Genomic DNA, 26845 nt, shown 5'->3' on the forward strand with positions numbered 1-26845 from the left:
TCACAGACATGAAGGTCGCTATCTTACAACAAAAAAACTTCAAATCCAGACTCCAGCGAGAAACTGCTGAATTGGAATTCATTTGCAAATTGGATACTATTAATTTAGGCTTAAATAGAGACTGGGAGTGGCTAAGTCATTATGCAAGGTAGCCTATTTCCCCTTGTTTTTTCCTACCCCCCCCCAGACTTTCTGGTTAAACTTGCATTTATGCTGGAAATGGCCCACCTTGATTGTCATGCACATTGTGGGGAGAGTGGTCAGTTTGGATGAGCTATTGCTAGCAGGAGAGTGAGTTTGTGTGTGTGTTGGGGGGGGTGGTGGTGGTGGTGGTGGCGAGAAAACCTGGATTTGTGCTGGAAATGGCCCACCTTGATTATCATGCACATTATAGGGAGAGTGGTTACTTTGGATGAGCTATTACCAGCAGGAGAGTGAGTTTGTGTGTGTATGGGGGTGGGGGGGGTGAGAAAACCTGGATTTGTGCTGGAAATGGCCCACCTTGATTGTCATGCACATTGTAGGGAGGGTGGTCACTTTGGATAAGCTATTACCAGCAGGAGAGTGAGTTTGTGTGTGTGTGTTTTTTGGGAAAAAAGGGGGGGGGTGAGAAAACCTGTATTTGTGCTGGAAATGTCCCACCTTGATTTTCATGCACGTTGTAAGGAGAGTGGTCACTTTGGATAGGCTATTACCAGCAGGAGAGTGAGTTTGTGTGTGTGGTTTTTGAAGGGGGGTGAGAGAACCTGGATTTGTGCAGGAAATGGCCCACCTTGATTATCATACACATTGTGAAGAGAGGTTTCAGAGTAACAGCCGTGTTAGTCTGTATTCGCAAAAAGAAAAGGAGTACTTGTGGCACCTTAGAGACTAACCAATTTATTTGAGCATGAAGTGAGCTGTAGCTCACGAAAGCTCATGCTCAAATAAATTGGTTAGTCTCTAAGGTGCCACAAGTACTCCTTTTCTTATTGTGAAGAGAGTGGTCACTTTGGATGGGCTATTACCAGCAGGAGAGTGAGTTTGTGTGTGGGGGGGCGGAGGGTGAGAACACCTGGATTTGTGCTGGAAATGGCCCAACTTGATGATCACTTTAGATAAGCTATTACCAGCAGGAGAGTGGGGTGGGAGGAGGTATTGTTCCATGGTGTCTGTGTATCTAATGTATATAATGTCTTCTGCAGTTTCCACAGTATGCATCCGATGAAGTGAGCTGTAGCTCACGAAAGCTCATGCTCAAATAAATTGGTTAGTCTCTAAGGTGCCACAAGTACTCCTTTTCTTTTTACAAAATAGTTAGTAATTGTGTGCTACGTATATCTCAGTTTATTTATGGAACTATACTTACTGTTGGAAAACTACATCATAGTGACTATCCAGACACATCTGTGGATGAGTAATGCATTGAGTAAAATTTATTCTGAAATAGCTGTAGAACAATTGGCACAAAGAAAGCTTTCTAACTGGCTATTAGCACATGATGTTATGCAGTCAATGTCCACTATGACTAGCTGATGAACAGGTATGACTTCTCCTGCATGTTATTATTTTAGTTTACATTGATGTATATCCTACCTGGATATTTGCCACCCTTATTCCTCCTTATGAAGCAAACAATCAGCAAAATCAAGATAAGAAGAGCAACAGCACACATAAGACCAATGAACCATCCTTGAGTAGCAATGTCAACCTGCCGGCTTGCCATTGCTGAAGAATGAAAGGGAAAGAAATATTAGATTATCTGATACACATTTAAATGTGTATTATATTATTATTCACATAAATAACATATCATTTATTAATGCAGCAATAGTAACAATGTGGCAGTTAGCAATCATGGGGGATATAGCAACACTGTAGTTTGTAGTTGTTTAAATTTAAAAATTGTAGGTTTTTAAAAAGCTTAGTAAAGCTTAGTAAAAGTAAAAAAGCTTAGAACTGACTCTTGAATATCTCTAACGTTCCTGTATTTTACTAATTTATCATTTAAGTTTAAAAATTCATTGTAAAGCATGTACATGTCCTACACATATACACTTTTTACAAATGTTAAAATTGTTCTCAAACTCACACTGATACAAGTAAAAAAAGGAATTGTGTTTTATAACTTATAAACATCTGGATTACATTCTTAAAAAAGCAAATACTCTTTGGCTAGCACAGGCCAATTCCACTGAAACAAGGGAGAAGGTAGGTCATTCAAGACCCCACCATTCAATTAGAACAAGAAATCAGCATTTGAGCACCATGTAAAGCCTTATTAGGATTCTGCTTTCTTCCAGGCCAACTATTATCATACAGTCCATCTTGATTGCCATGATTTAACAACCCTTTTTAGCTTTTGAAGGACTAAGTGGCATTTGACTGGGCAGCCCCTCCCTGGGTCTCTCTCTGACCTAGTTTCCTCTGACTGTCTACCATGACTTTGGAAAGTGACATTCAGAAGAGACATCAATTATAGAGCAGATACTGAGGGCCCTTATGCAGGGTTGGAGCTTCCATTTCTTGTGCATCCCAGAAATCTGTGTGGTTTGGGTGCTGTGCCCCCTGCTTCCTATTCTGTTACACAGGATGAGTTTTCCTAGCGAACGCAGTGTTTTCCCACTCTCACATGTGAAAATTGTGGAGCCAGCTGCCCTGAGGACTCCCCTTAAAGGGAGAGGGAACCCTTGAAGGAGGACAGTAGAGGAGAAGTCAGTTGAGAGAAGAAGAGGAGGAGTGCATCCACCTACCACCAGCCTGTCCGCTCCCTGCCACTCCTCACTCATAGAACCCCTGGCCTGTGAAGAGCAGTCCAGGAGATTTGGGTCTGTAGGGGTTGATAGAGACAACAGATCCACAGGGATGGGGAAAGCCCACAGGCACAAAATCCCCTCTCTGCACAGATGGGATATTTTTGTCCAGAATTTCCAGATTCCTCTGCTCCGTTTCAAATGAGCCCATGTGCCAGGGAGGTTACCCAGAATTTCTATTGAGATCAGTGGCATCTCACATCCAATCTCAGTAGAAATTCTACATAAGAGTAGTTTATGTCTTAAGATCCACACATGAATCTCCCTTGCTCTGCCTCTGTATGAGAGAGGATCAGCCACCTCCATGGCACTGTCTCCCTCTCCAGATTCTGAAGAGGGTGCTCTGTGCACTTGACTCCAGGAAGAAGAAAGAGGAGAGGAGGAACAAGTAGCTATGCTTAGGTAGGGGATGGGTTCAATGAAACACATACCTTTCCCCCAACAGCCCTGCAGAGATGACCAGGGAGATTACCACTCCTCCTCAAAGGAGATACATCTTTAAGGAAAGTCCTGGGGACAGCTATGGCCAGACAAATCCCTGGTAGTGCAGCTCTATTGGAGCAGCAACTCCTTGCAGCCAGAAGTCGAAGGAGACACTGGGGTTCCTGAGCCAATGTGAAAGCACAACCTCGGGATGGCCCTGGATTCTTGTGGATTTAGGGTGACCAGATGTCCCGATTTTATAGGGAGAGTCCCAATATTTGGGGCTTTTTCTTATATAGGTGCCAATTACCTCCCACCCTCTGTCCTGATTTTTCACACTTACTATCTGGTCACCCTATGTGGATTCCCCAGGATCTGTAGGCAAACTCAGGGTATCTTTGAAGTTTGGAGGCAGGACCTGCTGCTCATTCCACCTAGAGTGCAAGTCCTGTTCCCACTAGAAGTTCTGGGGATGAGTTTGCCTGTTTCTTAGTACCCTCCTATTGGTTTTACTGGGGGAGGGTATGATTTGCCCTTCACTTAATTTCTTCATGTTTGGATGAGTCTGATCGGTGTGGGATTGATTTTTGCAGCTTTCACAGCCTTTGGTGGGGCATCTGTATTCTGATTTTTAGAAGTTGAATAATATTTCTCACGGAATTGATCCCAACACTTCTACTAATACACATAACAAAATAAAACAAACCCATTTTCTCTCTTTTTTACATAAAGTGGACGTTAAAAACCTAAAACTTAAATATATAAAAATGTCAGGATAATATTTACAAGAAAAAAGAAATAGAAGCAGAAAGGTGATCTCGCTTTGAATTATAAATTAACCTATACCAGTAGTTTTCTTTTCGGGTCTACGTTTACGTTAGAGCGATTTTGCTTTTTGTAAACATGCATATATAATAAGGCATTAAATTTTTAGTAGCAAATGCTATAGCAAAACACACAAGCACATTTAACATTCAAATGTAGTAAGAAAATAGTATCAAACAAAACAATCCATGCATAAAAACATGCAAGAGAGATGATAGGAGTAAAGATGAAAACTTACTTATGCAGCTTCTTGTATTCTTTGACTTAGTGTATATCCAATAGAGAGGGGTTTCTAAAGCCCAGTATAACTTTAAAAAATGGCATAAAATTTCCTGTTTACTCTAAATAAATTATCTGTTTCTGGCAGAAAGATATTTACTCCTGATGAACACAGAAGCTGCTAATATGTGAGAAAAAACATAACCCACTATACTGGACATACGCAAGAAGAGAAAATTGCACATTATGAAGATGCTCTATAGGAATGCTTGCTAGAACAAATAGACATTTTCTGGTAGAGGCCTCACATACCCAGTCTAGGGTTTTCCTTCCTTGCAAAGGAGTACTCGAAAAAGGTATCTTGCTCTTTTGTCCCCATCCCCAATGTTTAGCAGCATTAGCCCAGATTTCAGAAAGTGACATAGCTAGATTCTTTTAAAAAGGAAATTTGCTGTACAAATTATCTGATGGGGGACTCTAAAGCAATGCTTTATACTGAACCTTTGCCAGAAAGAGAGAACATTGCCTCTAGTGTTCCCAGCCTTGAAAGACTCAAGGAATGGAGCCAAGGTGTTTAACTTACTCACAGATACATACAGGAGTCTTGACTTTTTGATCTACTGAAGTTTTACTGTTAAGCAGAACGTTGACTGGGAAGGTTTTGGTCTTCCCCTCCCCCGCCGCTTTGAGTGCATTACAAAACAATCTTTGCGCTCTGCTGCCTACTGGTTCTGAACACACCTACATATATAGTTTTGCATATCCGTTTTCTGGTATCACTAGCCTCCTCTGGCTAAAAGGTTACTAACAAAAACCTTTTTTTCTGAAACTGCAAATGTTTGTGGGGCACTGCTATTTAGCATTATGTTTCAAAAGCTTTCCTATAGCAACATTGTAACACTATGAGCATTAATGTACTATAAACATGAAATAAAACAAAAACATTATGACTTTAGAAAGTGAACACTCTTTCAAACTGGCATGCTAATCACTTGCTTTGTTATCTGAAGGATCATTGTTTCATATTGCTCAAACTACTTTACATATTAGCAATCTATTTTCTTAAATCATAATGTTTGTGTAGTAGGTGAGACCAAAGTAAGATCTACTGGATAACTGTCCATGGGCCACATTGCTTGGAATGAGTAAGAGTGCCTGGCAAACACAGACCAAACAATAACACTTCATCAAGAACATGCTGATATTGCAACACCATATTCATCATGACATCAATACATTTCCAATAAAACCCTTTCTCTGAGTTAAATGAACAGGCATTACTTATTCTTGTATGAAGTCACAACTGCTTCAAACTTTCTTGCACTAAAATCTATTATTTTTCTATGGAAAATAGCTATGGAACACTTAAAATTCTTAAGCTGTTTTATTAATGAGAGTATTTTGTAGTTTAAGTGATATAAAAATCATCTGGAAGCCAATGTTTGATGGAAAAAGAAACATTTATAACTAGAGATCTTCTTATTTGGCACATAATATATTAATGGATTACAATTTTACATCACGCTTCTGGAAACTAAACTGCTGATATTGAGATTGTTAGTTTTAAAAATAGGTATTCTGCTGTGTTACAGTATACCATGTTATTTAAATATTGCACAATAGGTTCTAATTCAATTCAAAGATGAATTAGAAACAAACAAAATATTTCAGCTTAAGTGCACAGAATACAGATCGAATGTGAACAGTAAGTGTTCTTTCCCATAACATAAATGGCAGGGAAACAAAGTGAACTGAAAGAAGGAAAACATTCATAGTCTACAAAGTAGATAGGCTGGCATGTCTAGAAGTTTACAAAGTAGTTTAGCACCACTGAAGAAAATGATATCAATATGTTTTAGCTAAAATATCTCCCCACTAGCAGCAATTCAATGTTTCAGCACTTGGCATATCACAATTCTGAATGTGAGACAGAATTGGTATGGTGTGCCTCACCTGGACCTGTCTCAAACACATCCTCTGAACTCACAAAACCAGACAGACCCTCAGCACCAACCCGGACTTTATATGACGTTCCTGGTGTTAAACCCTTTAACACAAAGAAGCTCCGAGAACCATTTACAATTTCTTTTTTCCAATCTTCTTTGCCTATAAAAATTTTAGGAAAACAACAAGTTGGAATATTTTAAGTTACTATCTGCTACTCTAAGTTATAGTCAGAACACTTTCTATAGTCAGTTGGCTAAACTTGGATTTGTTGAACAAATAACTGCTTTCTCCAAAAAAAATATAATTTTAGGCAAAATAATGATTTTTAGTACTATACTGCATGCAATATCAAGAAAAAAATACTATCTAAATAAGAATGCTTATTTTATACTTTTGTTCCACTGCATTACAGATAATTATTTTGCATCTATTTAAAGAAATGTGTTTGAATTTGCAATTACAAATTATAAATTATAAAGAAAACATTTATTCACTGAATTTGATAATACTGCTTGCACTTTTAATCAGCATTTACTTTTGTTGAGAAATTCTCTTTAAATGCTGAAGATGATGTGGAAATAGTTCCTGATTGTTCTGAATGTTTTCCTCATGTTTGTGTACATCTTTTTCTAAAATCATCTCAAGTGACTCTGAGCAAAGTTCAGAACAAAACTTATACCTTTTCATAAGAAGACTTACAATTACAGTCGAACCTCAGAGTTACAAACATCTCGGGGATGGAGGTTGTTCATTACTCTGAAATGTTCGTAACTCTGAACAAAATGTTATGGTTGTTTTTTCAAAAGTTTACAACTGAACATTGAAACTTAATATTGAAACTTGAAACTTTTCTATGTAGAAGAAAAATTCTGCTTTTAACCATCTTAATTTAAATGAAACAAGCACAGAAACAGTTTCCTTAACCTCTCTAATCTTTTTTTAAACAATCCTTTTTTTTCAGTAGTTTAAATTTAACACAGTACTGTACTGTATTTGCTTTTTTTTTTCTCTGCTGCTGCCTGATTGCATGCTTCTGGTTCTCAATGAGCTGTGTGATTGACTGGTCAGTTTGTAACTCTGGTGTTTGTAACTCTGAGGTTCTACTGTACACTGTCTTTGGCATTTATTCACCACTTAATAAGGACAGTGTACTGGAAGTATCTCCATTTTATCAGCTCAGCATCTTAATGTTAATGCATAATGAGAACTAAATCAAATTGCTCTTACAGAGGGTTGGAGCTTTATTTTTGTTATTAACTACATGCTAATGTCTAGGTAGAAGTTTGTTGTTCCTAATATGCTATTTGTCTGCTGCTATTTTAAGGGATAACTTAACAAGATTTGTTTTTGTTTGATTCTTTTCTATTTTGATATATGTATTTTTGTCACTGTAATTTTCTTAGGACATTTAATAGAACCACTACAATAAATTTTCACTGCAGGATTGTAATCACTGCATGATCACCAGCTTCAGGCAGTTAAAGGTAGTAATGGTTCTTGTTCACAAGAGTTGATAAAGTAACACAAGGGAACAAAGGCTTATTTTCTAAGCATCATGTATCCTGAAGAGCAGCAATTTTTCTTACTATATTAATATGACACAATCTGCTAGATCAAATTAAAAGATATTTTTTCTAGACATTTAAAAAGCTATCAATAAAGCTAGATCTATATATGCCAAATTCAGTTATTAAAATATTTTAAAATGTATCTCAGCACTTAGAATAATTAAACGAAATGACTTCTTACTGCCTGCTACACCATATTCAACATAAAAGTTCACATGATCTGGTCCCTCATACTCCCAACTGATATTGGCATAGGTCTCAGCAGCAGATGCCGTAACATTTCTGATCCTTGGGTAAACTGGTCGCACTGAATACACAATAGAAAAACAAAGCAAAATATGAAATTGTAGCTCCATGCATATAATGAAATCTATCTTAAGAAACCACTATGCTAATTTGGACCACATATATGGAATGTACGGTTCATACATACTCATTGTTTCCATTATTGAAAATTAGTGACTAAATTACAGCATTAGCACATGCGGTAGTTGAACAGCAGGTAGCCACTACACTATTAAATTAGAAAGGAGAACTAAGTCTAGGAACTCTACTGGCATGGCCTAGACCACTAAAATTGCCAAACCCTTTAAAATACCAAATTGCCAAAGCCCTGGAAAATACTATTGTTTAAATCTCTTGAAGTACAATGCAGACAGCTTAAAAGTGAAGAGCATTCTACAGGTCACTCAGTCCTGGGAACTGCAGGAGAGGATATATTGTAATGCAGGTACACAATTTCCTTGATTCCATGTGGTATTTCATAGACTTTGCAAATTCCTCACTGCTGGCCCTGCACAGAATTTTGCTTTTCAACTATCTCTACTGAATTTATAATGATAAAAAGGATCACAATACCCTTATAGAATGTTGGATGAACAGTATGTATGACAGGGGATGTTGCAAAAAGGGTTTCTGAGTATCCTTCATCACCAGAGGTAATAGAAAAGAAGAAACATAAAAAGAGTAAAAACAGTTTTACATAGGAAAATAATGTTTAAGCAACACAGCAGATAACAGAAGCTTACCTGTTAAGTGAACCAACGCATGCATACTCTAAGTTCATGCAGGTTTCTTTACAAATAATTTTACTTGATAAAATATGAAAAGGACAGGGTAATGTAAATTACTCTGAAAGCAAGCCAGATTACAGATGTGCTAAACCCTGACATTTATAGAAGAACATTTCTTAAATAATCATAATTAACATTTCAGACTTTTATTTTAAATACTCTATTGACAATTTAGCCATCAATAGTAACTCTCCTGCACCAAAAAAAAGCAATTAACTATTTTTAGATTCTAGTTAATCTGTATTAATTCTAACCCATTCTTGAAAAGCAAGTAATCAGTATGTAGACACTAACTTCAAGGGAAAAAACCAAGAGCCATACAATCTTTTTCTGGTTCTGGAAAATTGAGTGAGGTTTGACAATCCTACATACTCCTTGAGAATCTTTGGGAGATATTATACTTTTCTCTCTCTAATTTCTATGATTTAGGAGTTGGAGACCTCCATTTTCAATTTTCCATTTAGTCTGGATAGCTCAATTTTTGTTGTCCAGCCTCAAAACACCTAGGAACTTGATTTTTGAGGCACTTAGCATCCACAACTCCAACTGACTTCAGTGGAAGTTGCAGTGCTGAGCAACTCAGAAAATCAGGCCCTTCATGTTTCAAGTTGGTAACCCTAAAATTGAGGTACCCAAAATAAGTGGACACTTCTGAAATCGTAGGTTATAGCATCCAGGTGTTAATTCAGACCCTATATAGTAAATCTGGACCCAGTTGAAAGTGGATGTTTTTTGTTTCTGTTTTTGAAAAATATAAAGTGGGTGGTTAAACAAAAAAGAGAAACAGAGGCCCAACACTTCAAAAGCTCACTACTGCATGAAAATGACTGTACTACTGGAAAAAACCAGGAAGAACCACATATTGGTGTAATTACTACCAAAATATTCTGGTGTGAAGGGTAGAAATCAATATTTTGCATAGCCAAGAAAGATTCATGGATAAGAATTATGGATATTATGGTATTATCTTATAAACACTGCCAAAAAGACATTCCCTTCAACATGTGGCGCTTTTCCTGGATGAGGAGAAGGCATTTGATTGCAATGAGTAGGACCAGTTTCTTGTGGACCCTTAAATAGCTATATTTTGGCTCACTTCTTTTAAATCAGTATGTTTACTTTACAGTTCTTCAATTGGGCTGTTCATAAATAGAAACTGGTTTTAGTATTCTTGTTTACCCAATGCTATTAAGTAAATAGATTCTTTTTCACGACATTTGTCATCCTGAAATCCATCTAAATAGAAATCCAGACCAATTCATTCACTAAGCGGTTTTCCTTCAGAGAACAATGCATGAAATTGCGTTTCTGTGCTGATATTCTGCTAATGTAGTATTATTTGTCACTGAGGTTTCCACATCTAGTAAAAAGGCACTTTCTCTCTCTCAGATATAATACCAAGAATGCTTCTCAAAGGCCAACAAAATACCATCGGTGAAATCCTAGCCCAAGTGAAGTCAATAGAAAAACTCCCATTGACTTCAGTAGGGCCAGGATTTCACCCCTCATGTGGAACCAGACAGCCTAATACTCTACAAATTAGATTCACAAATATGAGGGCACTCAATCTTTGCCAAATTAATATTATTAAATTGTAAATGACAATATGTCTGAAATTTGTTTTGCAAACAGGCCAAAAGATCTTGATGGTGCAATTCTCCGGTGCTATCACACATTTTTTAAAATCCTGCCAAGTTTATTATTTTCCCATGTTCATAACTCTGTTAACTCAGAGGATCTAATATTTATGGAGTTGCTTTCTACATCTTGAAGAATAATGCAATTCATTCAAAATGTGCTGCAGGTAGCCAATTTCTAAAAATATTCATAATATTAAAGATGTTTATGAAAATCTCATTCTAAGTTTTCTCTCTTAGTTTGTGAAATTAATTCCCCAACTTAAATCTAAAGAGAAAATGCCTCATTCCAGCAATACGCTTATGAGGAATATGTTTGTGGATGATCTGTTCAGAGTGAAAATTATAGTGAAACTGGTAAGAAAATGTTACCATCCTTTAAGGCACAGAAAATTTAAATTAATTATTTTCTCTGAAAAGTTATTAATATTTTTAAAGTTCATTGTTGAAAGATACAGGATCACATGTAACACACTGGCATTCCACACCCAACCCTGCAGCAAAATCCCTGTTCATCTGACTTGTGCAAGTAATCCCAGGAAAACATGATCTGATGTCCAGTATTTAAATATATTTTTAACTCTCTTTCTGCCCCCCCACACCAAAATAATTAAAAAAACCAACAAAACCAAACCAAAAAGCAGCTCCCCTTTGTTTCACTCTTTCACACAGTTTCATTGTAAGGTTCAAATTACACCCTAAAACTACATCTGTTATTTTCCATAGTCTGCAGAAGTCATTGTGGTTCTTAACGGCTGGCCAATTTGAGTTTAATTTAGTCAATTAAAAAGTATCATCTGTATCTTCTTGCTGCTTCTTTGTTTGTCCTTTGTTTACTGGGCTAACATTCTTACCCTTCTATGTCCTTTCCACATCTTAGTATCTCTAAAAAACACAAGAAACTACGACTACAGAACCTTGTTTGCATCATAAAAGTATACAAAGGAACAAGAAAGAGCTTACAACACAGGATTCCTAACTGAAATTCATGTCTTACACCTATTCATAAACGGACAAAAACTATTCCATTAAAGCAAGACCATACATTTATTCAGTTTAGAGCAGAAGTAACACCTGCAGTCTCTCCTTAAATATCACTTTAGTAAAACACTTAATTCACTAATGTGAAATAAACACCTGAATAGCTACTGCAAGAACTTGTAATCATCTGCTGCACCATAACTCTGCAATAACAGATGAACTCATTTAGGACTTGATCCAATGACCACTGAAGTCAATGGAAAGAATCCCATTGACTTCCATGGGTATCAAGTCAGGTTGTTAAATTAGAGGGGCTTGAAATCTGAAATACCCATTTCATACATCTGATGAAGTGAGCTGTAGCTCACGAAAGCTTATGCTCAAATAAATTGGTTAGTCTCTAAGGTGCCACAAGTCCTCCTTTTCTTTTTGCGAATACAGACTAACACGGCTGCTACTCTGAAACCATTTCATACAGTACTTCTAGCTGCAAGGTGAGAGGGAAAATTACATACAAACTCCTTTGGGATCATTCTTTCTGTAAATCTCTCAAAGATGTACAAAGTAACTAAATGATTTAAAAAACAACATTTTTACAGTAATTACAACAGTGGTTTAAAATAGTCTTTTTCTTTAAGCCACTCTTTTGGCAAGATCCGTTTCATCATACAAGTATTGAAGAGAGAAAGATTCTTGTGATAAAAGATGAGCCAATCCCTCTACCTCACAATGCAGGAGAGTTCCTTGCAATTCATTTACAGCTGTTAAATCCAGTATAATGAGTGGGTTTATTCTCATTCTCTCATGAGATTATTCCACAGCCTAATAATTTCCATGTCAGGAAATTTTTCCTGATACTGTATTTATATTACTGTTTTATTGTCTTCATTACATCAGACTAGTTCTAGTTAAATCCCTCAGCACACTATCAAACCACATCATTACTCTTCTTCCTCCCATACTTCTTGTTTACCTCATTAAAGTTTTGGTCGACTTTTATCGTGCCTTCCCAAATCATCTCTCAGCCACGCTATACTGTATATATTACATCCCAAACCAAAACCCAACCCAAAAAATCTACATTAAAAAAGGAAATTTAGATTTCAAAATCAAGTAGTCAAAAGTTAGCAAATGCCAGATTTATTGTTGCCTGGGGAAACAGTTTTTAATTACATGATCACATACCATCATGATGTATATATATAAGGACATTAGGCTGCAGTCCTGACTCTTCCATACCCACTTTGAGGTAGCTAGAGCATACAGTGAGCTAATACTGAGCAGTCTTTGAACTTAGGAGAGTGCAGCGACTGGGACTGTGCCTGGCACTGGCAGCATGCAAGATACATAATGGTCCTTACTCATTTGCGCACTCGAACAGGGGTCAGCCACAGTCTGGTCCTTAGCATTTGTTTCATTCATATACTGGGATAAAAGACTTACAGGATGGCAATTGTCACGATGGCACTCTTTGATGGGGGGGTGCGGGTAAAGTGGTACCTCTTTTTTTTCCTGCAATATTCTGGTCTCTCCAAAGTTGTCAATGATTTTTTAAAAATAATTGTCAAAGGAACAGTAAGTTTTTTTGTAGGTTTTAAGGGCAGAAGTGTTGATTATGGTCAAATACTTCGACCTTCTGTATATAATGGCCACAGAATTTCACCCAATAAACCCTTCATCAAGTCTTATAACTTGTGGCTGAACTAGACCATGTCTTTTAGAGATTTCTAATCTTGATTTAAAGACTCCAAATGATAAAGAATCTACTATATCACATGGCAGACTATTCCAATTGCTAATTACATTCCCTGTAAAAAATTTGCATCTTTCTTCCTTTTTGAACTTCTCCAACTTCAGTTTAGAGCTTTTGATCTAATTAGACTGCTAGAACTGCTAGGTTAAATTCCCTCTGGCATTGGTAAATTCTCCTTGTATACGTAATTGTAGACAGTGGCCAAATTGCCTCTGTTCTTCATTCTCTTTGTACTTGAGGTTCAATATCAACCCAGCTGTCTGATTTATGTTCAAATTCTCCACATATACTCTCATCTGATTCTTATAAATGGTTATTTTTACAGGGTCTTCCTTGCTTACTAATTGTTCAGATTTCTTTTCTAGGTTTTTCTTACTGAAGACAGTATTTTGAAGAAAGAGTTCAGTTACACAGGATCATTAATTTTATACCCGTCCTTTTTTTAATTAATTGACATATTTTTTCATGTGTTTTAGAAAAATTGGGGGGATTTGTTTGTTTTTTAAAGTCTGTCTCATGCACCATGTTCTCATGGTGTATGATACTGCATGTTACATAATACAATATGATTTCTGCAGCCTGAGGTGATAAAGCCATGGGTCTGTGTGGTTGAACACCCAGAATCTGTCGTAAATCTATCCAAATTCTAGCTTTCTGGGTCAGCACACCTCTAATGGCAATTAACCTTTGGCTCTGAAAACAGAGGTTTCTCAGCACTCATCACCAATGCATAAAAAACAATTGGCAGGAGCTCTGAAACTGTACTGGTGCCAACGGGTTAAAAAAAAAAGCTTAGTACTCTTGTGAAGAAATGCCTATTCAGTAAGAGAGTAAATGTGCATTAAATTCTGTGCCCCTGTAACTATACAATAGTGCTGTACAAGCAGTAATTTGATAGTACATTCGTGCCACAAAGAAGAAACTGGATTACTATGAAGTGAACCAGTTTACAAAGGCTGATTGATTATTGTTCAGCTACCTCCAACAAATTAATCTCTGTTAACCACTCTGTAGCAGTGATATGATGCTAAAATATAGCTGGCATCAACCAGTGACCATGGCTCCAATCCTGCAATGGGAAGCACGGTCTGGAGCCCCACTAGTTTCAATGGAACTCTCTTGGGTACAAACATTCACCTGCTTGGATCTAATTGTAGGATCAGAGGACCTAAATAATAGGACCTAACTAATAATAATCTCTTTTTAAAATCAATGACAACCACTGTTTTTAATCTCTCTGCATAGCCATGTATAACGTTCAAGCCATTCACTAACACTGTTCCTCTAGATAACTAACCTACACATAGAATACACAGTCGGTAAGATTAGTAATGAGATAAAACAAAGTTTTAAAACTGAGGCGGATAATTTCTTCAATATTTAGTTCAACGGAATAGCTAATTAAATTCCCTCAGGAATGATGCAATCATGTGACAAACTCACCATCAAACATGACTTCAGATGGATCCTCAAATCCCTAAGTCCTGCAGTAGTACACTACTACTCCATGAAGAAAGTGCTGGGTTGAGAAGGAAATATACATCTCCAGACTTCTGTAGAGTGAAATTATGTTGAATATGTCTATACAACTGCATCATGCTATTTTTGTTTATTGCCCTGTTGATAAGACCTGCCTTTTATGAGGCACCGTTGCAAAATTATAGGTAGATGAGGAATAGCCTCAAGAACATAAAGCAAGAAAAGATGACAGGTAGTAGATTCTGCCACGAATTGACTGGGCAAACAAAGAATTGTGTGAAAGTGAATTTTTGTTAAAAGACAGCTATTGCACAATGAAACTCATTTCCCTGTGCAACAACAAGAGTGCATTGCTTTTTAGAATTAGGAGATGCAAGTATTAGGCTACTCTCATGCTATGTGAGTTGCTGAGATGATATTCTACTAGTAGAGAGCCGCAGGAAAGTCACCTTCCTGTTACACGTCTATCTAGTTTCATATGAAAATTGTCTGATTTCTGGACCATGAAAAGTTATGGCAAGGAAGCAATGATTGCATGCTATTACCAAGAAGTCATTACTGTCTTCTCTAGTCTACTCTCCCAATTATTATGAGTATTCAAGGGGGATTTGAATAAGGAGAATGAAGTTGCCTTATTGACCAGCTCCTGATGGGTGTTCAACACATAGGGACTGGATGGAGGAAAGCATAGAGACATTAACAGTGCGTTAAATCTGGCCTCATTGATGGAACCAGTGGACAGGGAGTAATACAAAAAGATACTAGGACAGAGTTATGCAGAGCCTTGAAGACAAGGACAAGAAACTTGCACTTGATATGGCAAAGGAGGGAGAGCCCCCTGAAGGGACTGAAAGAGGGAGCAGGGAACATGATCTTAGCTGAAGCATTTTATATGGAATAAAGGAGGTAGACTACAATGGTGTCTGGGAAGCCAAAGAGAAGAAGGATGCTACAGTAATCAAGATAGGAGATGGTAAGGGTCTGAATATAGAGTTTAGCTGAAGGAAAAACAAAGTAATTAAGGCATAACTAATTTTACAGACCAAACTGTCTGACTAATCAGGCATTCTTTTACGATTTCACAAGCTCCTGTAAAGGCAATTCCACTACAGTACTCCACATGTGAGCTAAGGGCTCATGAGTGGCTTTTTATCCGGGCCAGACTGGTGCTCTTCTCTATATACTAAATACCTCCTGATTTGGGGTCTGAGGAGAAAACAACTAGCAACAGCAAGTCATACTGGAGAAAAGGCTGAGTGTGCAGGAAATCTATCTTAAGTACTTATCCTGGTACCTGAGCACTGCATAATTTTTCAGTGTATTGTCTCCTCATCAGAACCCTCTCAGGTAGGGAAGTACCATTAGCTCCATTTTTTTTCAAATGGGGAACTGAGGCACAGAGAAACTAAGTGACTTGCCCAGTGTCAGGCAGGAAGCCTGTGGGAAACCACGGAATCATACTTGGGTCTCCTGAGCCCCAGGCAAGTGCCCTAACAACAGGACCATCCTTAAAAAGTGGTCTCTTCTCCTACTGCAAGCACAAGTTTGCTTATGCTTCTCCTGAGACGACCAACACTCTAGCTGAAAGTAGCAGACAGGACTGCTGCTGAGAATGATTTTTAGTCCACAGCAAACAGCTACATATTGTATATGCAAGTGATACAATCAAAAAGGGGTAGTTTCAGACTCAGTGCCCACGTTATCTTTTTGCAACAACAGAAGTAATATTTTAAAAAATGATCATCATTTGGGATTAATACAGAAAATAAGATACTATCCTAATGTATTTGTTTGATTAGAAGTGTTTGTATTTAATGCTAATGATGTTGAAGATTATGCAAATAGTTGTGCCTCTCTGTGAATGTTAAGTCAGTATCCCATATGCTCTGGTGGTATTTATCTTGCTGGTTCCTCAAATCTCATTCTCTCTCCCTTCCTTAATGACCTATTTATATGACCTGATGATAGAAGGTGCTAGGTGGGACTGAAGTCAAGTAATTACAATGATTTATTTCCGGTTGCTTCAATAATGTATATGTATCCAGCTTCTCCGTCGATAATCTTCTCTTTTATTTCAGTAGCCTCAAGTCCAGCCAGTTGATGGATTGCAAAAGAAGCATCAATTACACATTTCTGTAGTTACCTACCTCCTAAGTGCCAATATTTTATGTGGTGTGTGTGTTTTATATATGCAGTTTTTAGATGCATGCATTTTAACCAGCTGTTGCTAAAAAAAAAAATCACCTTTATAAGGAGCTGCATATTCTGAGTAAACAGAAGTCATGGAGAAGGTCAAACAGAACAGGGTTAGGAAAGACAAAGATCATGTAAGTGTAAACTGGAAAGTAAACCCCATTGTGACAGGGTGATTTATCCAGTTAAGTGAAGACTATGTTTCCTTCTTCAATGATCTGGGCAGGTGGGGGGAAAGGCAGATTTGCATGACAAAGGGAGTGTTGAATCTCCTGCCTCTCCCTTGTTTTGTTTGGTTTTTGTTTAAGGATTCTTGAGAGTGGAAATATTGAAGGGAATGAGAGCTCAATTATGTATGGTCTGCCAAGGCTGCCTACTTGATGTAATAGTCTATCCAGCCCTGAGAATCTGGTTATGGGAGTTCATATGTACAGTATATTAAGTTTGAACAATTCTTCTCCCTTTTACTTTCTCTAAATTGCTGCACTATTCTGTCTTTCTAACTTCTCACAGCAGGGTGAGGAAACCATCTCTTCCCCCAACCCTCCTTTTTTCTTTTTTCTATTTAAAAGGTCTATTTTACCTTATGTGAAAATTGCAGAGCAACTGCTTCTCTTAGTTTTGATCTAAAAAATTCTGGGATGCCTGAAGCAGTCATCTTCTCCTGACACGCACTACCATTCAGATCTGACCAATCCAGCTAGAGGTAATTTAAAGAATCTCAAGTTTAGCAATCAACAGCTAAGAGAAACGGAGAAAACAAGGATACTGTGGTTGTTTAAAAGATTAGAAACAGTAGTATACAGTCCATTTCAGAGTTCACTTCTGTTTGGAGAGACAGTAAGAGAAGTATTGGCTCAGAAGGCAGAGGATTTATTTTGAGACTATGGTGAAAAGTCTGAGGAATTGTAAAGATCCTTAGTTTACTATAGCTTTGCTTGATTCTGCATTTTAAGGTGTGGTTCATGGGATGGAATATGGAATCATGGGACTTGTCCCATTGACTTGCACCACACATGTGCTTGTCTTCAGGGGGTCAAGTAGGAAAAACAAAGAATAGTTGTACTTTTCCAAGCTCTGCTTGGAAAATAAGCTCCACCCACTTGAGATGAGAAAATGAGATGGTGTTTTCAAAAGACTGTGCAGATGCTGAAAACTGGATCACATGGTCTACTGGGCTTTTGGGGCTTGGCTCTACATCAGTGGGGTTCAATGCATTGCTGGGCTCCTTGGGGTTAGCTCCTCCTTGATGGGGGGATAAAACAAGTGTTGCTGTCTCAGCTGTGGAAACAGTTAACCATGTTGACATACCAATCATCATCATTACTATCTGAGTTAATGCCCATTGAGATGAAAGGGGCAGCTAACATTTCACAGCTGTCATTTCAGGTTGTCTGAGAACTTACTTGGATGTCTTGGCTTCTGTTATATTTGGTTCATGTTTTCAAAGTTTTTGTTGAAATCATAAGAACTAGAGACTTTTTTTCAAAGTAAGATTGAAATTAGACCCGCAGTTATACATGTGGAATCTAATTTTCCTTCAGTGGGTTTGTACAGTGGGAACTCCTTGGGACTTAGTTTATGATGACCAAGAAGAACAAGAATCCAATTCCCTTGCTCCCAGCTGTGTTGACCTTTCAGTGATAAATGGAGTAAAAAAGCAGCAAAAAGAAACTGTTGTTAAAGTAAGCTGTATACACAACAGGAACACACCTGTTGTACGAAGATACCATGTTTATAAATCTGATTTCAGAGTATAAACACTTTAAATCAAATTTGTCTGAGTCACCTGATACTGAATTAGAATTGAAGTATGTTCTTCACTAATGGACATCATTAAACATATCTGATTGCTATAGATATAGTTTCCACTGGACAATGTCTTTATATTGTCAAATGTATGAAAATGTTTGATAGGATACTGCACACATAGGTATTTATGACTCCCATATTCTGAGTATCTACTTACTTTTCCTTAGGAAACAGGGATGTTTCATCAGGGTTAATTATGTCCTCACAGTAAACTGTATAGTTAAATCACTCATATACATAGACATCTTTACGACTCATAACTACATTAAAATGTTTAGAGCTGCTTATTGAAAATGCATACAATGGGCTCTGCTCTTATCTACTGTCTCAATTGCTTCCCTTTTCCAAAGCTATTACAAGAACTATACACGCGAAAATGCACAAAATAGGAAGGTATTATCTTCAAGAACTCTGCACAAAGGCAATGCTGTGTCTGACAAAGGGACCAGCTACCCCACAAAGGAATAAATAGAGCTGAATCCAAGGCCAAAGATGAACATGTGCCTCAAGCAGTAGATCAACAATTGAAGGAAATAGCCCTGAGTGCTCAGTCATAAGATTTGTGTGCCTGAGAAAGAGAAGAAAAGGGAGACAAAGAAAGCTGTTGCCTATATGTTCAACCTGATACCTCCTCTATGCCCTCTTTCTGTGAACAGACATATAGCAGAAGAGAAGGTCACTTAAGGTGCTGTCAGTAATCTACCTCCTATCCATATTTAATTTGTAAGTGAATGAAAGTTGACCGAATGGACAACAGTGACCAGGGTTCAGAACAAGGATTACTCCTGAGGGCATTCTATGCCAAAAAATAAAAATTCTGCGCACAATATTTTTAAATTCTGCAAATTTTATTTGTCAAATAAATGTGGAGGCTCCAGCATGGCATTGGGGAACAGAGGCCACTGGCTGCACAGAGGTGGGAGATCACTGTGCAGCTCCTCTCCCTTCCACCCCCAGGACATGGACTCAATGGTGAGGCTGCACCCAACCCTGACACAGTGCAAGGACCGGGCCTGTTCCAGAAACACCCCAGGGCCCTGCCCCTCTGTGTGGGCAGGCAGGCTCAGCAAGGCAGGATCCAAGTGTGGAAGGCTTTAGTGGGGGGAATGCAGGTGTGGGTTGAGAGGGTTCTGTGTGGGGCAATCTAGGTGCAGGCAGCTCAGTAGTGGATTCAGTTGTGGGGGGATCTGGATGCACAGGGGGTTGTTGGGGGGTTCTGGGTGCAATGGTAGTGGGACTCTGCAGGGGGGGTCCAGGTGAAGGCAGTTGGGTCTCAGAGTGGGGGGACGAGCTCAGCAGGGGGGTCCGGGTGTGGGGAGCTTAGTGGGGGGGGGTCCAGATTCTGAGGGAGTGGGGATCCAAGTGCAGCTGCTTGGGGCTTGGTGGGGTGGGGATCCGGGTGTGGGTGACTCATCGGGCTAGTCCAGGTGCAGGGGGAGCGGGGCTCATTGGGGGGAGGTTCTGAGTGCGGTGGGGGTGAGGTTCAGCGGGAGGGTTTGGGTATGAGGGGGTCTGGATGCATGGGGGTTGGGTGGATGGGGGTACCATACTAGGATCCCTCCTCCTGCAGCTGAGGAGCGATGCGTGCAGGTAGCGGGGTGGTGGTGGTGGGGAGTTTGCAGAGCTTCCTGCAGCAGAGGGAGAAATCTGGGGGTGCCGTGCAGGGGAAGAGGAATTCCTGTCCTCCCGAGTCCAGCCAGGACTAGGAGCTGAGCCCGGCGCAGGGTAGGAGCCACCAGCCGGGTCTTTCCCACTGCCCTACAGTGATTTCTCTCTCTGCCAGCTTCCCTGGGAACCCAGAACATACTGCTCGGGAGGGTCGCATGACCACTCTTATTATTTCCCTTTGCTTCCCCATCAGAAAGTCAGCAGAATTCCCCCAGGAGTAAAGGATGTTCCTCTTCCCAGATAACATAAACTTGGCAGCATAGGTACTAGAACAGTTTTTATAGTGGGGATGCTGAAAGCCATTGAACCAAACTGTAAACCCTGTATGTGATGGAAACCACTTCAAACCAGAGGGTACAGAAGCACCCCCAGCACCCCTAGTTTGAGTACTTATGCTCGGCAGAGTCCTTTCAATATCAGTTGATTGGTACATCTACACAGCAAGCAGCAGTGAGTCTCAGAGCCCAGATGGACAGACTCAGGCTTGCGCTAAAAATAGCTGTGTCGGGGCCTGGGCTGGAGTTCAGGCTCTGAAGCTTAGGCAGAGGGATGGGGCTTGGCTCCAGCCCTCCACAAATCACTACACAGCTGTTTTTAGCACTGTAGTGCAAGCCCTGCAAGCCTGAGTCTGTCGAGCTGGGCTCAGAGACCCCGCCGTGGGCTGTACAAAGGTACCCATAAAGGCTCACCTCTATAAGGTAGGTAAGCTTGCGTGAAAGAATGCCTGTTTACCCCATGCTAGTAAGAGGGTGAAACTGCGCCTAGACCCTGAACACACAGGACAGTGCTATACAACTTCATAATGCAGAGAAAGAATTAGACTTTGCTGAAGTAAAGCTAACAAATTCCTCTGGAACTTTGTAGCAAAATATGCAAAATATGTAGGGTGCATCTTTATCAGAAAGGCAGCCTATTAAATAAACCGTTCCCTCAATATCAATCAATAGTTAATACAACAAAATATAGGCCAGTGTTTTCTCTCCTTACCAGCAGAAATTTCCCCATTTATAACACCGCAAAAATCCACACACTTACAAAATCATGCAGAGTTTTATTTTACCTTTGCCTGCACCTAGAGCAGGAGGGAGAATACCAGCTTTAATGGGGGAAAATAAAAATAGGACACTATATAATTAGATACAACACCAGAGGGAACATATATATAAATATAAATTGTCATAAAAGCATGCTGTAAGTGAAATGTATTAGATCAATGGAGTAAGAAATTAAATACATACTTATGCTGAACATTGATAGATTATTCTAAAAGTTAATATACATGCATTTATTAATCTTTACTGTTCATGCTTGTTAACATTCACTTTTTTAAAAAAGTTACATTTTATGATATAACTAGAATACACCTACTAGATCTACTGAGTTTCATACCAACCAATTTATGGCAGTTTCAACAAACTATAAGCTTACCAAGTATGAAACAAGTAAATCTAAAGCTTGCAATAAAACAGAATTTAATATTAGAGGTGTGCAAAATTATCAAAGGCCACATCACAAAGTTTCCAGAGTGATTTTAATTATTTAAATTGAATTTCCATAATATTTTCAAGGATAGCACTCCCAACAGAAGAATTCTGTACCAGATCCTAAATATAAAATTCCTAAAACAACATAAGCTTGTAAAGAGATACTCTCACTCCTAAATTAACACCAGACTCTTTAACTGGTGACCATATACTGGGCTAGTCTTGGTCTTAGTTGTGGTACTACATTTACAGTACACCCATGTTCCTATTAGGCCCATGACAAAATGTTTAGACTACATATAAGTTATTGTGACTTAGAGATTTGTATTGTTTTAGACTTTATAGATTTTCTACTAGCCAAACTGTAGCAGGCAGCATTTCATGACTTTATCACCGGACGAAGGATAATAACCAGAACAAAGTATTTTACCTGTGACCAGAAGAGGTCATGGAAGCAGAATAATATAGATATAGTATAGATGACTGGGGGAAGGCACTTAAGAGTATGTAAAGTGGCATGAAATTTTGAAAGGCACAGCCTAGCCCAGAAAATCAAGTAGCCTAGATCTTCTAAGGAAAGTGATATACAGATGTGGCTTTTTATACCAATTATTTTAAGTGTCAGTTGTGGTAGAAAAATTTTGCACATCTTTTCTTTAAAATCTGTTTTAAATAGTTTATATTAGTACACACTAAAAGTAGGTATTCACTAGATAATTTTTAATAAAGATTGCTTCAGCAAGGAAAAAGTACTAACATTTTGAATAAAACACGTAGGATTCTTTAAACTTAAATGGACTTTCTTTATACATACCCAGCTTACCTTCATCCATAATTGTTACTGCTTCCTCAGTTATTTGACTTCCAGATCCAACTGATGTTTGTGCATAAAAGTAAAACTTGTATCGTGTGCTGTAATTTAAATTACTTAATATCAAGCTGGTCTCGTTTGCAGGAATTCTGATCTCTATCAAGGGGCCTAATTCATGAGTGCTGTTAACTGTCATTGTGAAAAAAGCATAAAGAGTTAGATGGTTTATCTTTGAATATTGAAGATATTCAACTATATTACAGTTGTGTAAATTAAAAACTTTTATAACCAGGTACTGACCTTCTTTTCAAATTTCTCTACAGTGCTGTTCATTTTCAGATTCCAGAAATGATAAATACCATAACTTCTGCTATCTGACTTGCTAAATCAGCTATATGCTGGACAGAGGCTAGGCTTGCGTGGCTGTGTAATGGGGCATAAGGTCCAGTTTACTCCCTCCTGAGAATGGCAGGGAGACAGGGAGGTATTTTTACCAGTAAAAAGACTATGGGCAACATTTTTCCAAAGCACCTAAGTGACTTAGGAGCTTAAGCCCCATTTTGAAAAATGACTTTGCGCCAGATTTTCAAAGGTATTTAAGGGCCTAGGGATGAAGATAGCTGTCTAGTGGGATTTTCAAAAATGTCCACGTAGGTTAGGTGCCTAAATGCCTTTGAACAATCTGACCTTCAGGCACTTAGGAGTTTAAGTCACTTTGAAAGTCACTTATGAAACTGGGACACCTGTGTCATTTCTGAAAATGGGACTTACGTGCTTTTGAAAAATGTATCCTAAAAAACTGCTAAAAGCTAATGCATATGCTAAACTAACTACCTAAGAATAAAACACACCAAATGTTGGGACAAAAATAGTTAAATGATTGCTAACTGGTGCCAAACTACTGCAGCAGTTCAACAGAAATTGAGGCAGCTGGGAGTTTTTTATGTGGGAGGGACATATGGCTCAAAATGGTTCTAGGTGCATCGCCTGAGACAAGTGCATCCCAACGGCAGGGCTGAGTGAGAAGCAATCTTGGAGATGAATTCAAAGTTAAGATACTTTCTGATATCAGTAGATGATTATGTGATTAAAGGTCCTCATTACTGTCATTATTGAAGCACACATTTGTAATTTATCAATAGTCAAGTAAAATACATATTTTATACATATATCTAGTGAATTTTTATTTTAATACTGATAAATTGCCCACACACCCACATGTATTTCACAGTCAAATGAACCCCATACTGTTACCAGGCAGAGAATAAAATATTCCAAATAGGACAAGCATCATGTTGCCACTAGGGTTTTTTTTATATTAACCATATTTTACCTGAACATTCATAAACTGTAAATATATGAACATATGTGAATGTTATATATGGTCCAACAGGTTTTTTATTTTTTGACAACTGATCCATGCTTCCTTTCAAAAGATAATAAAAAGGTATGTATGTGCAATTATCAACTAAACAATAAAAAAACACTCAGATGAACCTGCAGCTAGAGTCCCTCAATACTGACATCTTTTCATATTACATTAGCTATGCAGGGTCAGGCGTAGGCTGTTGCTCTAGGAGATATCAGCAAAGAAAACTCCGGCTGTACATGAAGGAGAGTTTGTGATGCAGCAGATGGAAGTCTTCTCTTCACATTGATAATGAATTAAGTATGCCTTTGGCAACCTGGAGTGCTCAACCAGGACCAAGGATGGGGTGCACAAGGTGTTTGTGATGGCCAAGTGGCCTGCAGACCAAGTGCGGGCACAGGAAGAACTCATGCCAGTTGCTGTAACCCTCGCCCCCTCCTGCCAGGCCCTCTTTCTGATCCCCATGCTTGGAGGGTAGGGGGGTCAGGGCCCCTCCATCATAGCCTCACAGCTCCTAGGGTAGAGCTGACCATCTTTTCTGGCTGCCGGAGCCTCATGCAGCCATGTGGGGTGATCTGTGGCATAGCTCCCCTCAATCCCAGCCGTGGGGACCCCCAGTCTCCCTCCAGAACAGTTCGCGAGGGGGGCAGGGCTCCACTGCCTCAGCCCCTTCCAATCCCCCCTTAATCAGAGCCTGAAATCACCTGGCTTGCCCAGAACAGCCTGCCCTGTCCCGGAAGTCCTGGCCAGTTGCAACCTGCAGGTCCCCACTGAGGAGCTCATCACTGCTGCCAAGTTTGAATATGTCAGCCTGGGCCTTTCCCACCCCTAGGCTTCTAACCATGCCACCTCCTTGCTCGGGGGAGCACTGGATCATCATCAAGGTGCCCCTCTCCTGGGGTCTGCCTCCTGCCCCAGGGCAGGGTGGGGTCATGGGTGCTGCCCCCTGCTGTACAGGTTTCTCCCTTCACTCTCCTATTTATCTCTTGCCAAGCAGAGGTGGCCCCCCAGAGAACTATATATTTTTATGCAAAGACACCGCGGACTGCTTTGCCTGAGGAGGGTGACCAGCTCACGTTCTTCCCTCTCAGGGCCAGGGTCCCCTTGCCTCTCGGCAGTAGCCAGTGCCACAGTCAGACCACTGTGGGCAGTGTCTCCCAGCACCCCGCCCCAAATCACAGATGCCAGCCATGCACATGTTTGTACGCACATAGTACAAACATGTGCTTTCGTAAGCTTATGCTCAAATAAATTGGTTAGTCTCTAAGGTGCCACAAGTACTCCTTTTCTTTTTGCGAATACAGACTAACACGGCTGTTACTCTGAAACCTATACATTTGATATATGTTAGTATAACATCAATCAGTTAGTAAATTTTATAAAGGGATCCAAGTGTATGATATATGCTACATGTCAGATATTTATCATGACCATAGCAGAAAGCTCAACTGTATTTAGAGTGACCAGATGTCCCGATTTTATAGGGTTATTCCCGATTTTGTGGTCTTTTTCTTATATAGGTTCCTATTACCCCCCATCCCTGTCCCGATTTTTCACACTTTCTGTCTGGTCACCCTAAATATATTTATTAGAGTAACAATACTGTATTTCTGCTATCATTTATAAGAATTACATTGCTCCCAGGAGCCCAAGGCAGTGTCAAGCACGTATTGTACATACAGAGAAACAGTTCCTGCCACAAAAAACTTAACATCTAATTTAAGACAGAAACATATGAAGTAGATGTGACAAATAAATGGAAGGAATGCAGGGGGGAGGACAATTAGATGGATGAGCACAAGTCCATGGGGCTGGATGCGCTGCATCCAAGAGTGCTAAAGGAGTTGGCGGATGTGACTGCAGAGCCATTGGCCATTTTCTTTGAAAACTCATGGCGACTGGGGGAAGTCCCGGATGACTGGAAAAAGGCTAATGTAGTGCCCATCTTTAAAAAAGGGAAGAAGGAGGATCCTGGGAACTACAGGCCAGTCAGCCTCACCTCAGTCCCTGGAAAAATCACGGAGCAGGTCCTGAAGAAATCAATTCTGAAGTACTTAGAGGAGACGAAAGTGATCCGGAACAGTCAGCATGGATTCACCAAGGGCAAGTCATGCCTGACTAATCTAATTGCCTTCCATGATGAGATAACTGGCTCTGTGGATGAGGGGAAAGCGGTGGACGTGTTGTTCCTTGACTTTAGCAAAGCTTTTGACACGGTCTCCCACAGTATTCTTTCCAGCAAGTTAAAGATGTATGGGCTGGATGAATGGACTATAAGGTGGATAGAAAGCTGGCTAGATTGTCGGGCTCAAAGGGTAGTGATCAATGGCTCCATGTCTAGTTGGCAGCCTGTATCAAGTGGAGTGCCCCAAGGGTCGGTTCTCGGGTCGGTTTTGTTCAATATCTTCATTAATGATCTGGAGGATGGTGTGGTTTGCATCATCAGCAAGTTTGCAGATGACACTAAACTGGGAGGAGCGGTAGATATGCTGGAGGGTAGGGATAGGATACAGAGGGACCTAGACAAATTAGAGGATTGGGCCAAAAGAAATCTGATGAGGTTCAACAAGGACAAGTGCAGAGTCCTGCACTTAGGAGGAAGAATCCCATGCACCGCTACAGGCTAGGGACCGAATGGCTCGGCAGCAGTTCTGCAGAAAAGGACCTAGGGGTTACAGTGGACGAGAAGCTGGATATGAGCCAACAGTGTGCCCTTGTTGCCAAGAAGGCCAATGGCATTTTGGGATGTATAAGCATTGGGATTGCCAGCAGATTGAGGGACATGATCGTTCCCCTCTATTCGACATTGGT

At 39.4% G+C, this 26845-nt stretch overlaps 1 protein-coding gene across 35 annotated transcripts in view; it reads right to left on the reverse strand.

The window, feature by feature from the left end:
• NRCAM (neuronal cell adhesion molecule) overlaps nt 1-26845 on the reverse strand; it is a 290661-nt gene that overhangs the window by 18910 nt on the left and 244906 nt on the right. For 17 of the 35 annotated variants that reach the window (XR_012637593.1, XR_012637594.1, XR_012637595.1 and 14 more), the window contains 6 exons: nt 22669-22854; nt 21431-21466; nt 8633-8698; nt 7956-8081; nt 6213-6365; nt 1576-1707 (listed from right to left, as the gene is read on the reverse strand). Coding sequence is in view for 32 of the 35 variants with exons in the window: in XM_074942209.1 (XP_074798310.1) it covers nt 1576-1707; nt 6213-6365; nt 7956-8081; nt 8633-8698; nt 21431-21466; nt 22669-22854 (699 nt within the window). In the remaining 3 variants the exon portion in view is untranslated. The remainder of the gene's footprint in view (nt 1-1575; nt 1708-6212; nt 6366-7955; nt 8082-8632; nt 8699-21430; nt 21467-22668; nt 22855-26845) is intronic. The other 18 variants (XM_074942232.1, XM_074942231.1, XM_074942226.1 and 15 more) reach the window with 7 other exon arrangements.

The sequence above is a fragment of the Natator depressus genome, chromosome 1 (assembly GCF_965152275.1).
Source record: "Natator depressus isolate rNatDep1 chromosome 1, rNatDep2.hap1, whole genome shotgun sequence".
NCBI lineage: Eukaryota > Metazoa > Chordata > Testudines > Cheloniidae > Natator > Natator depressus.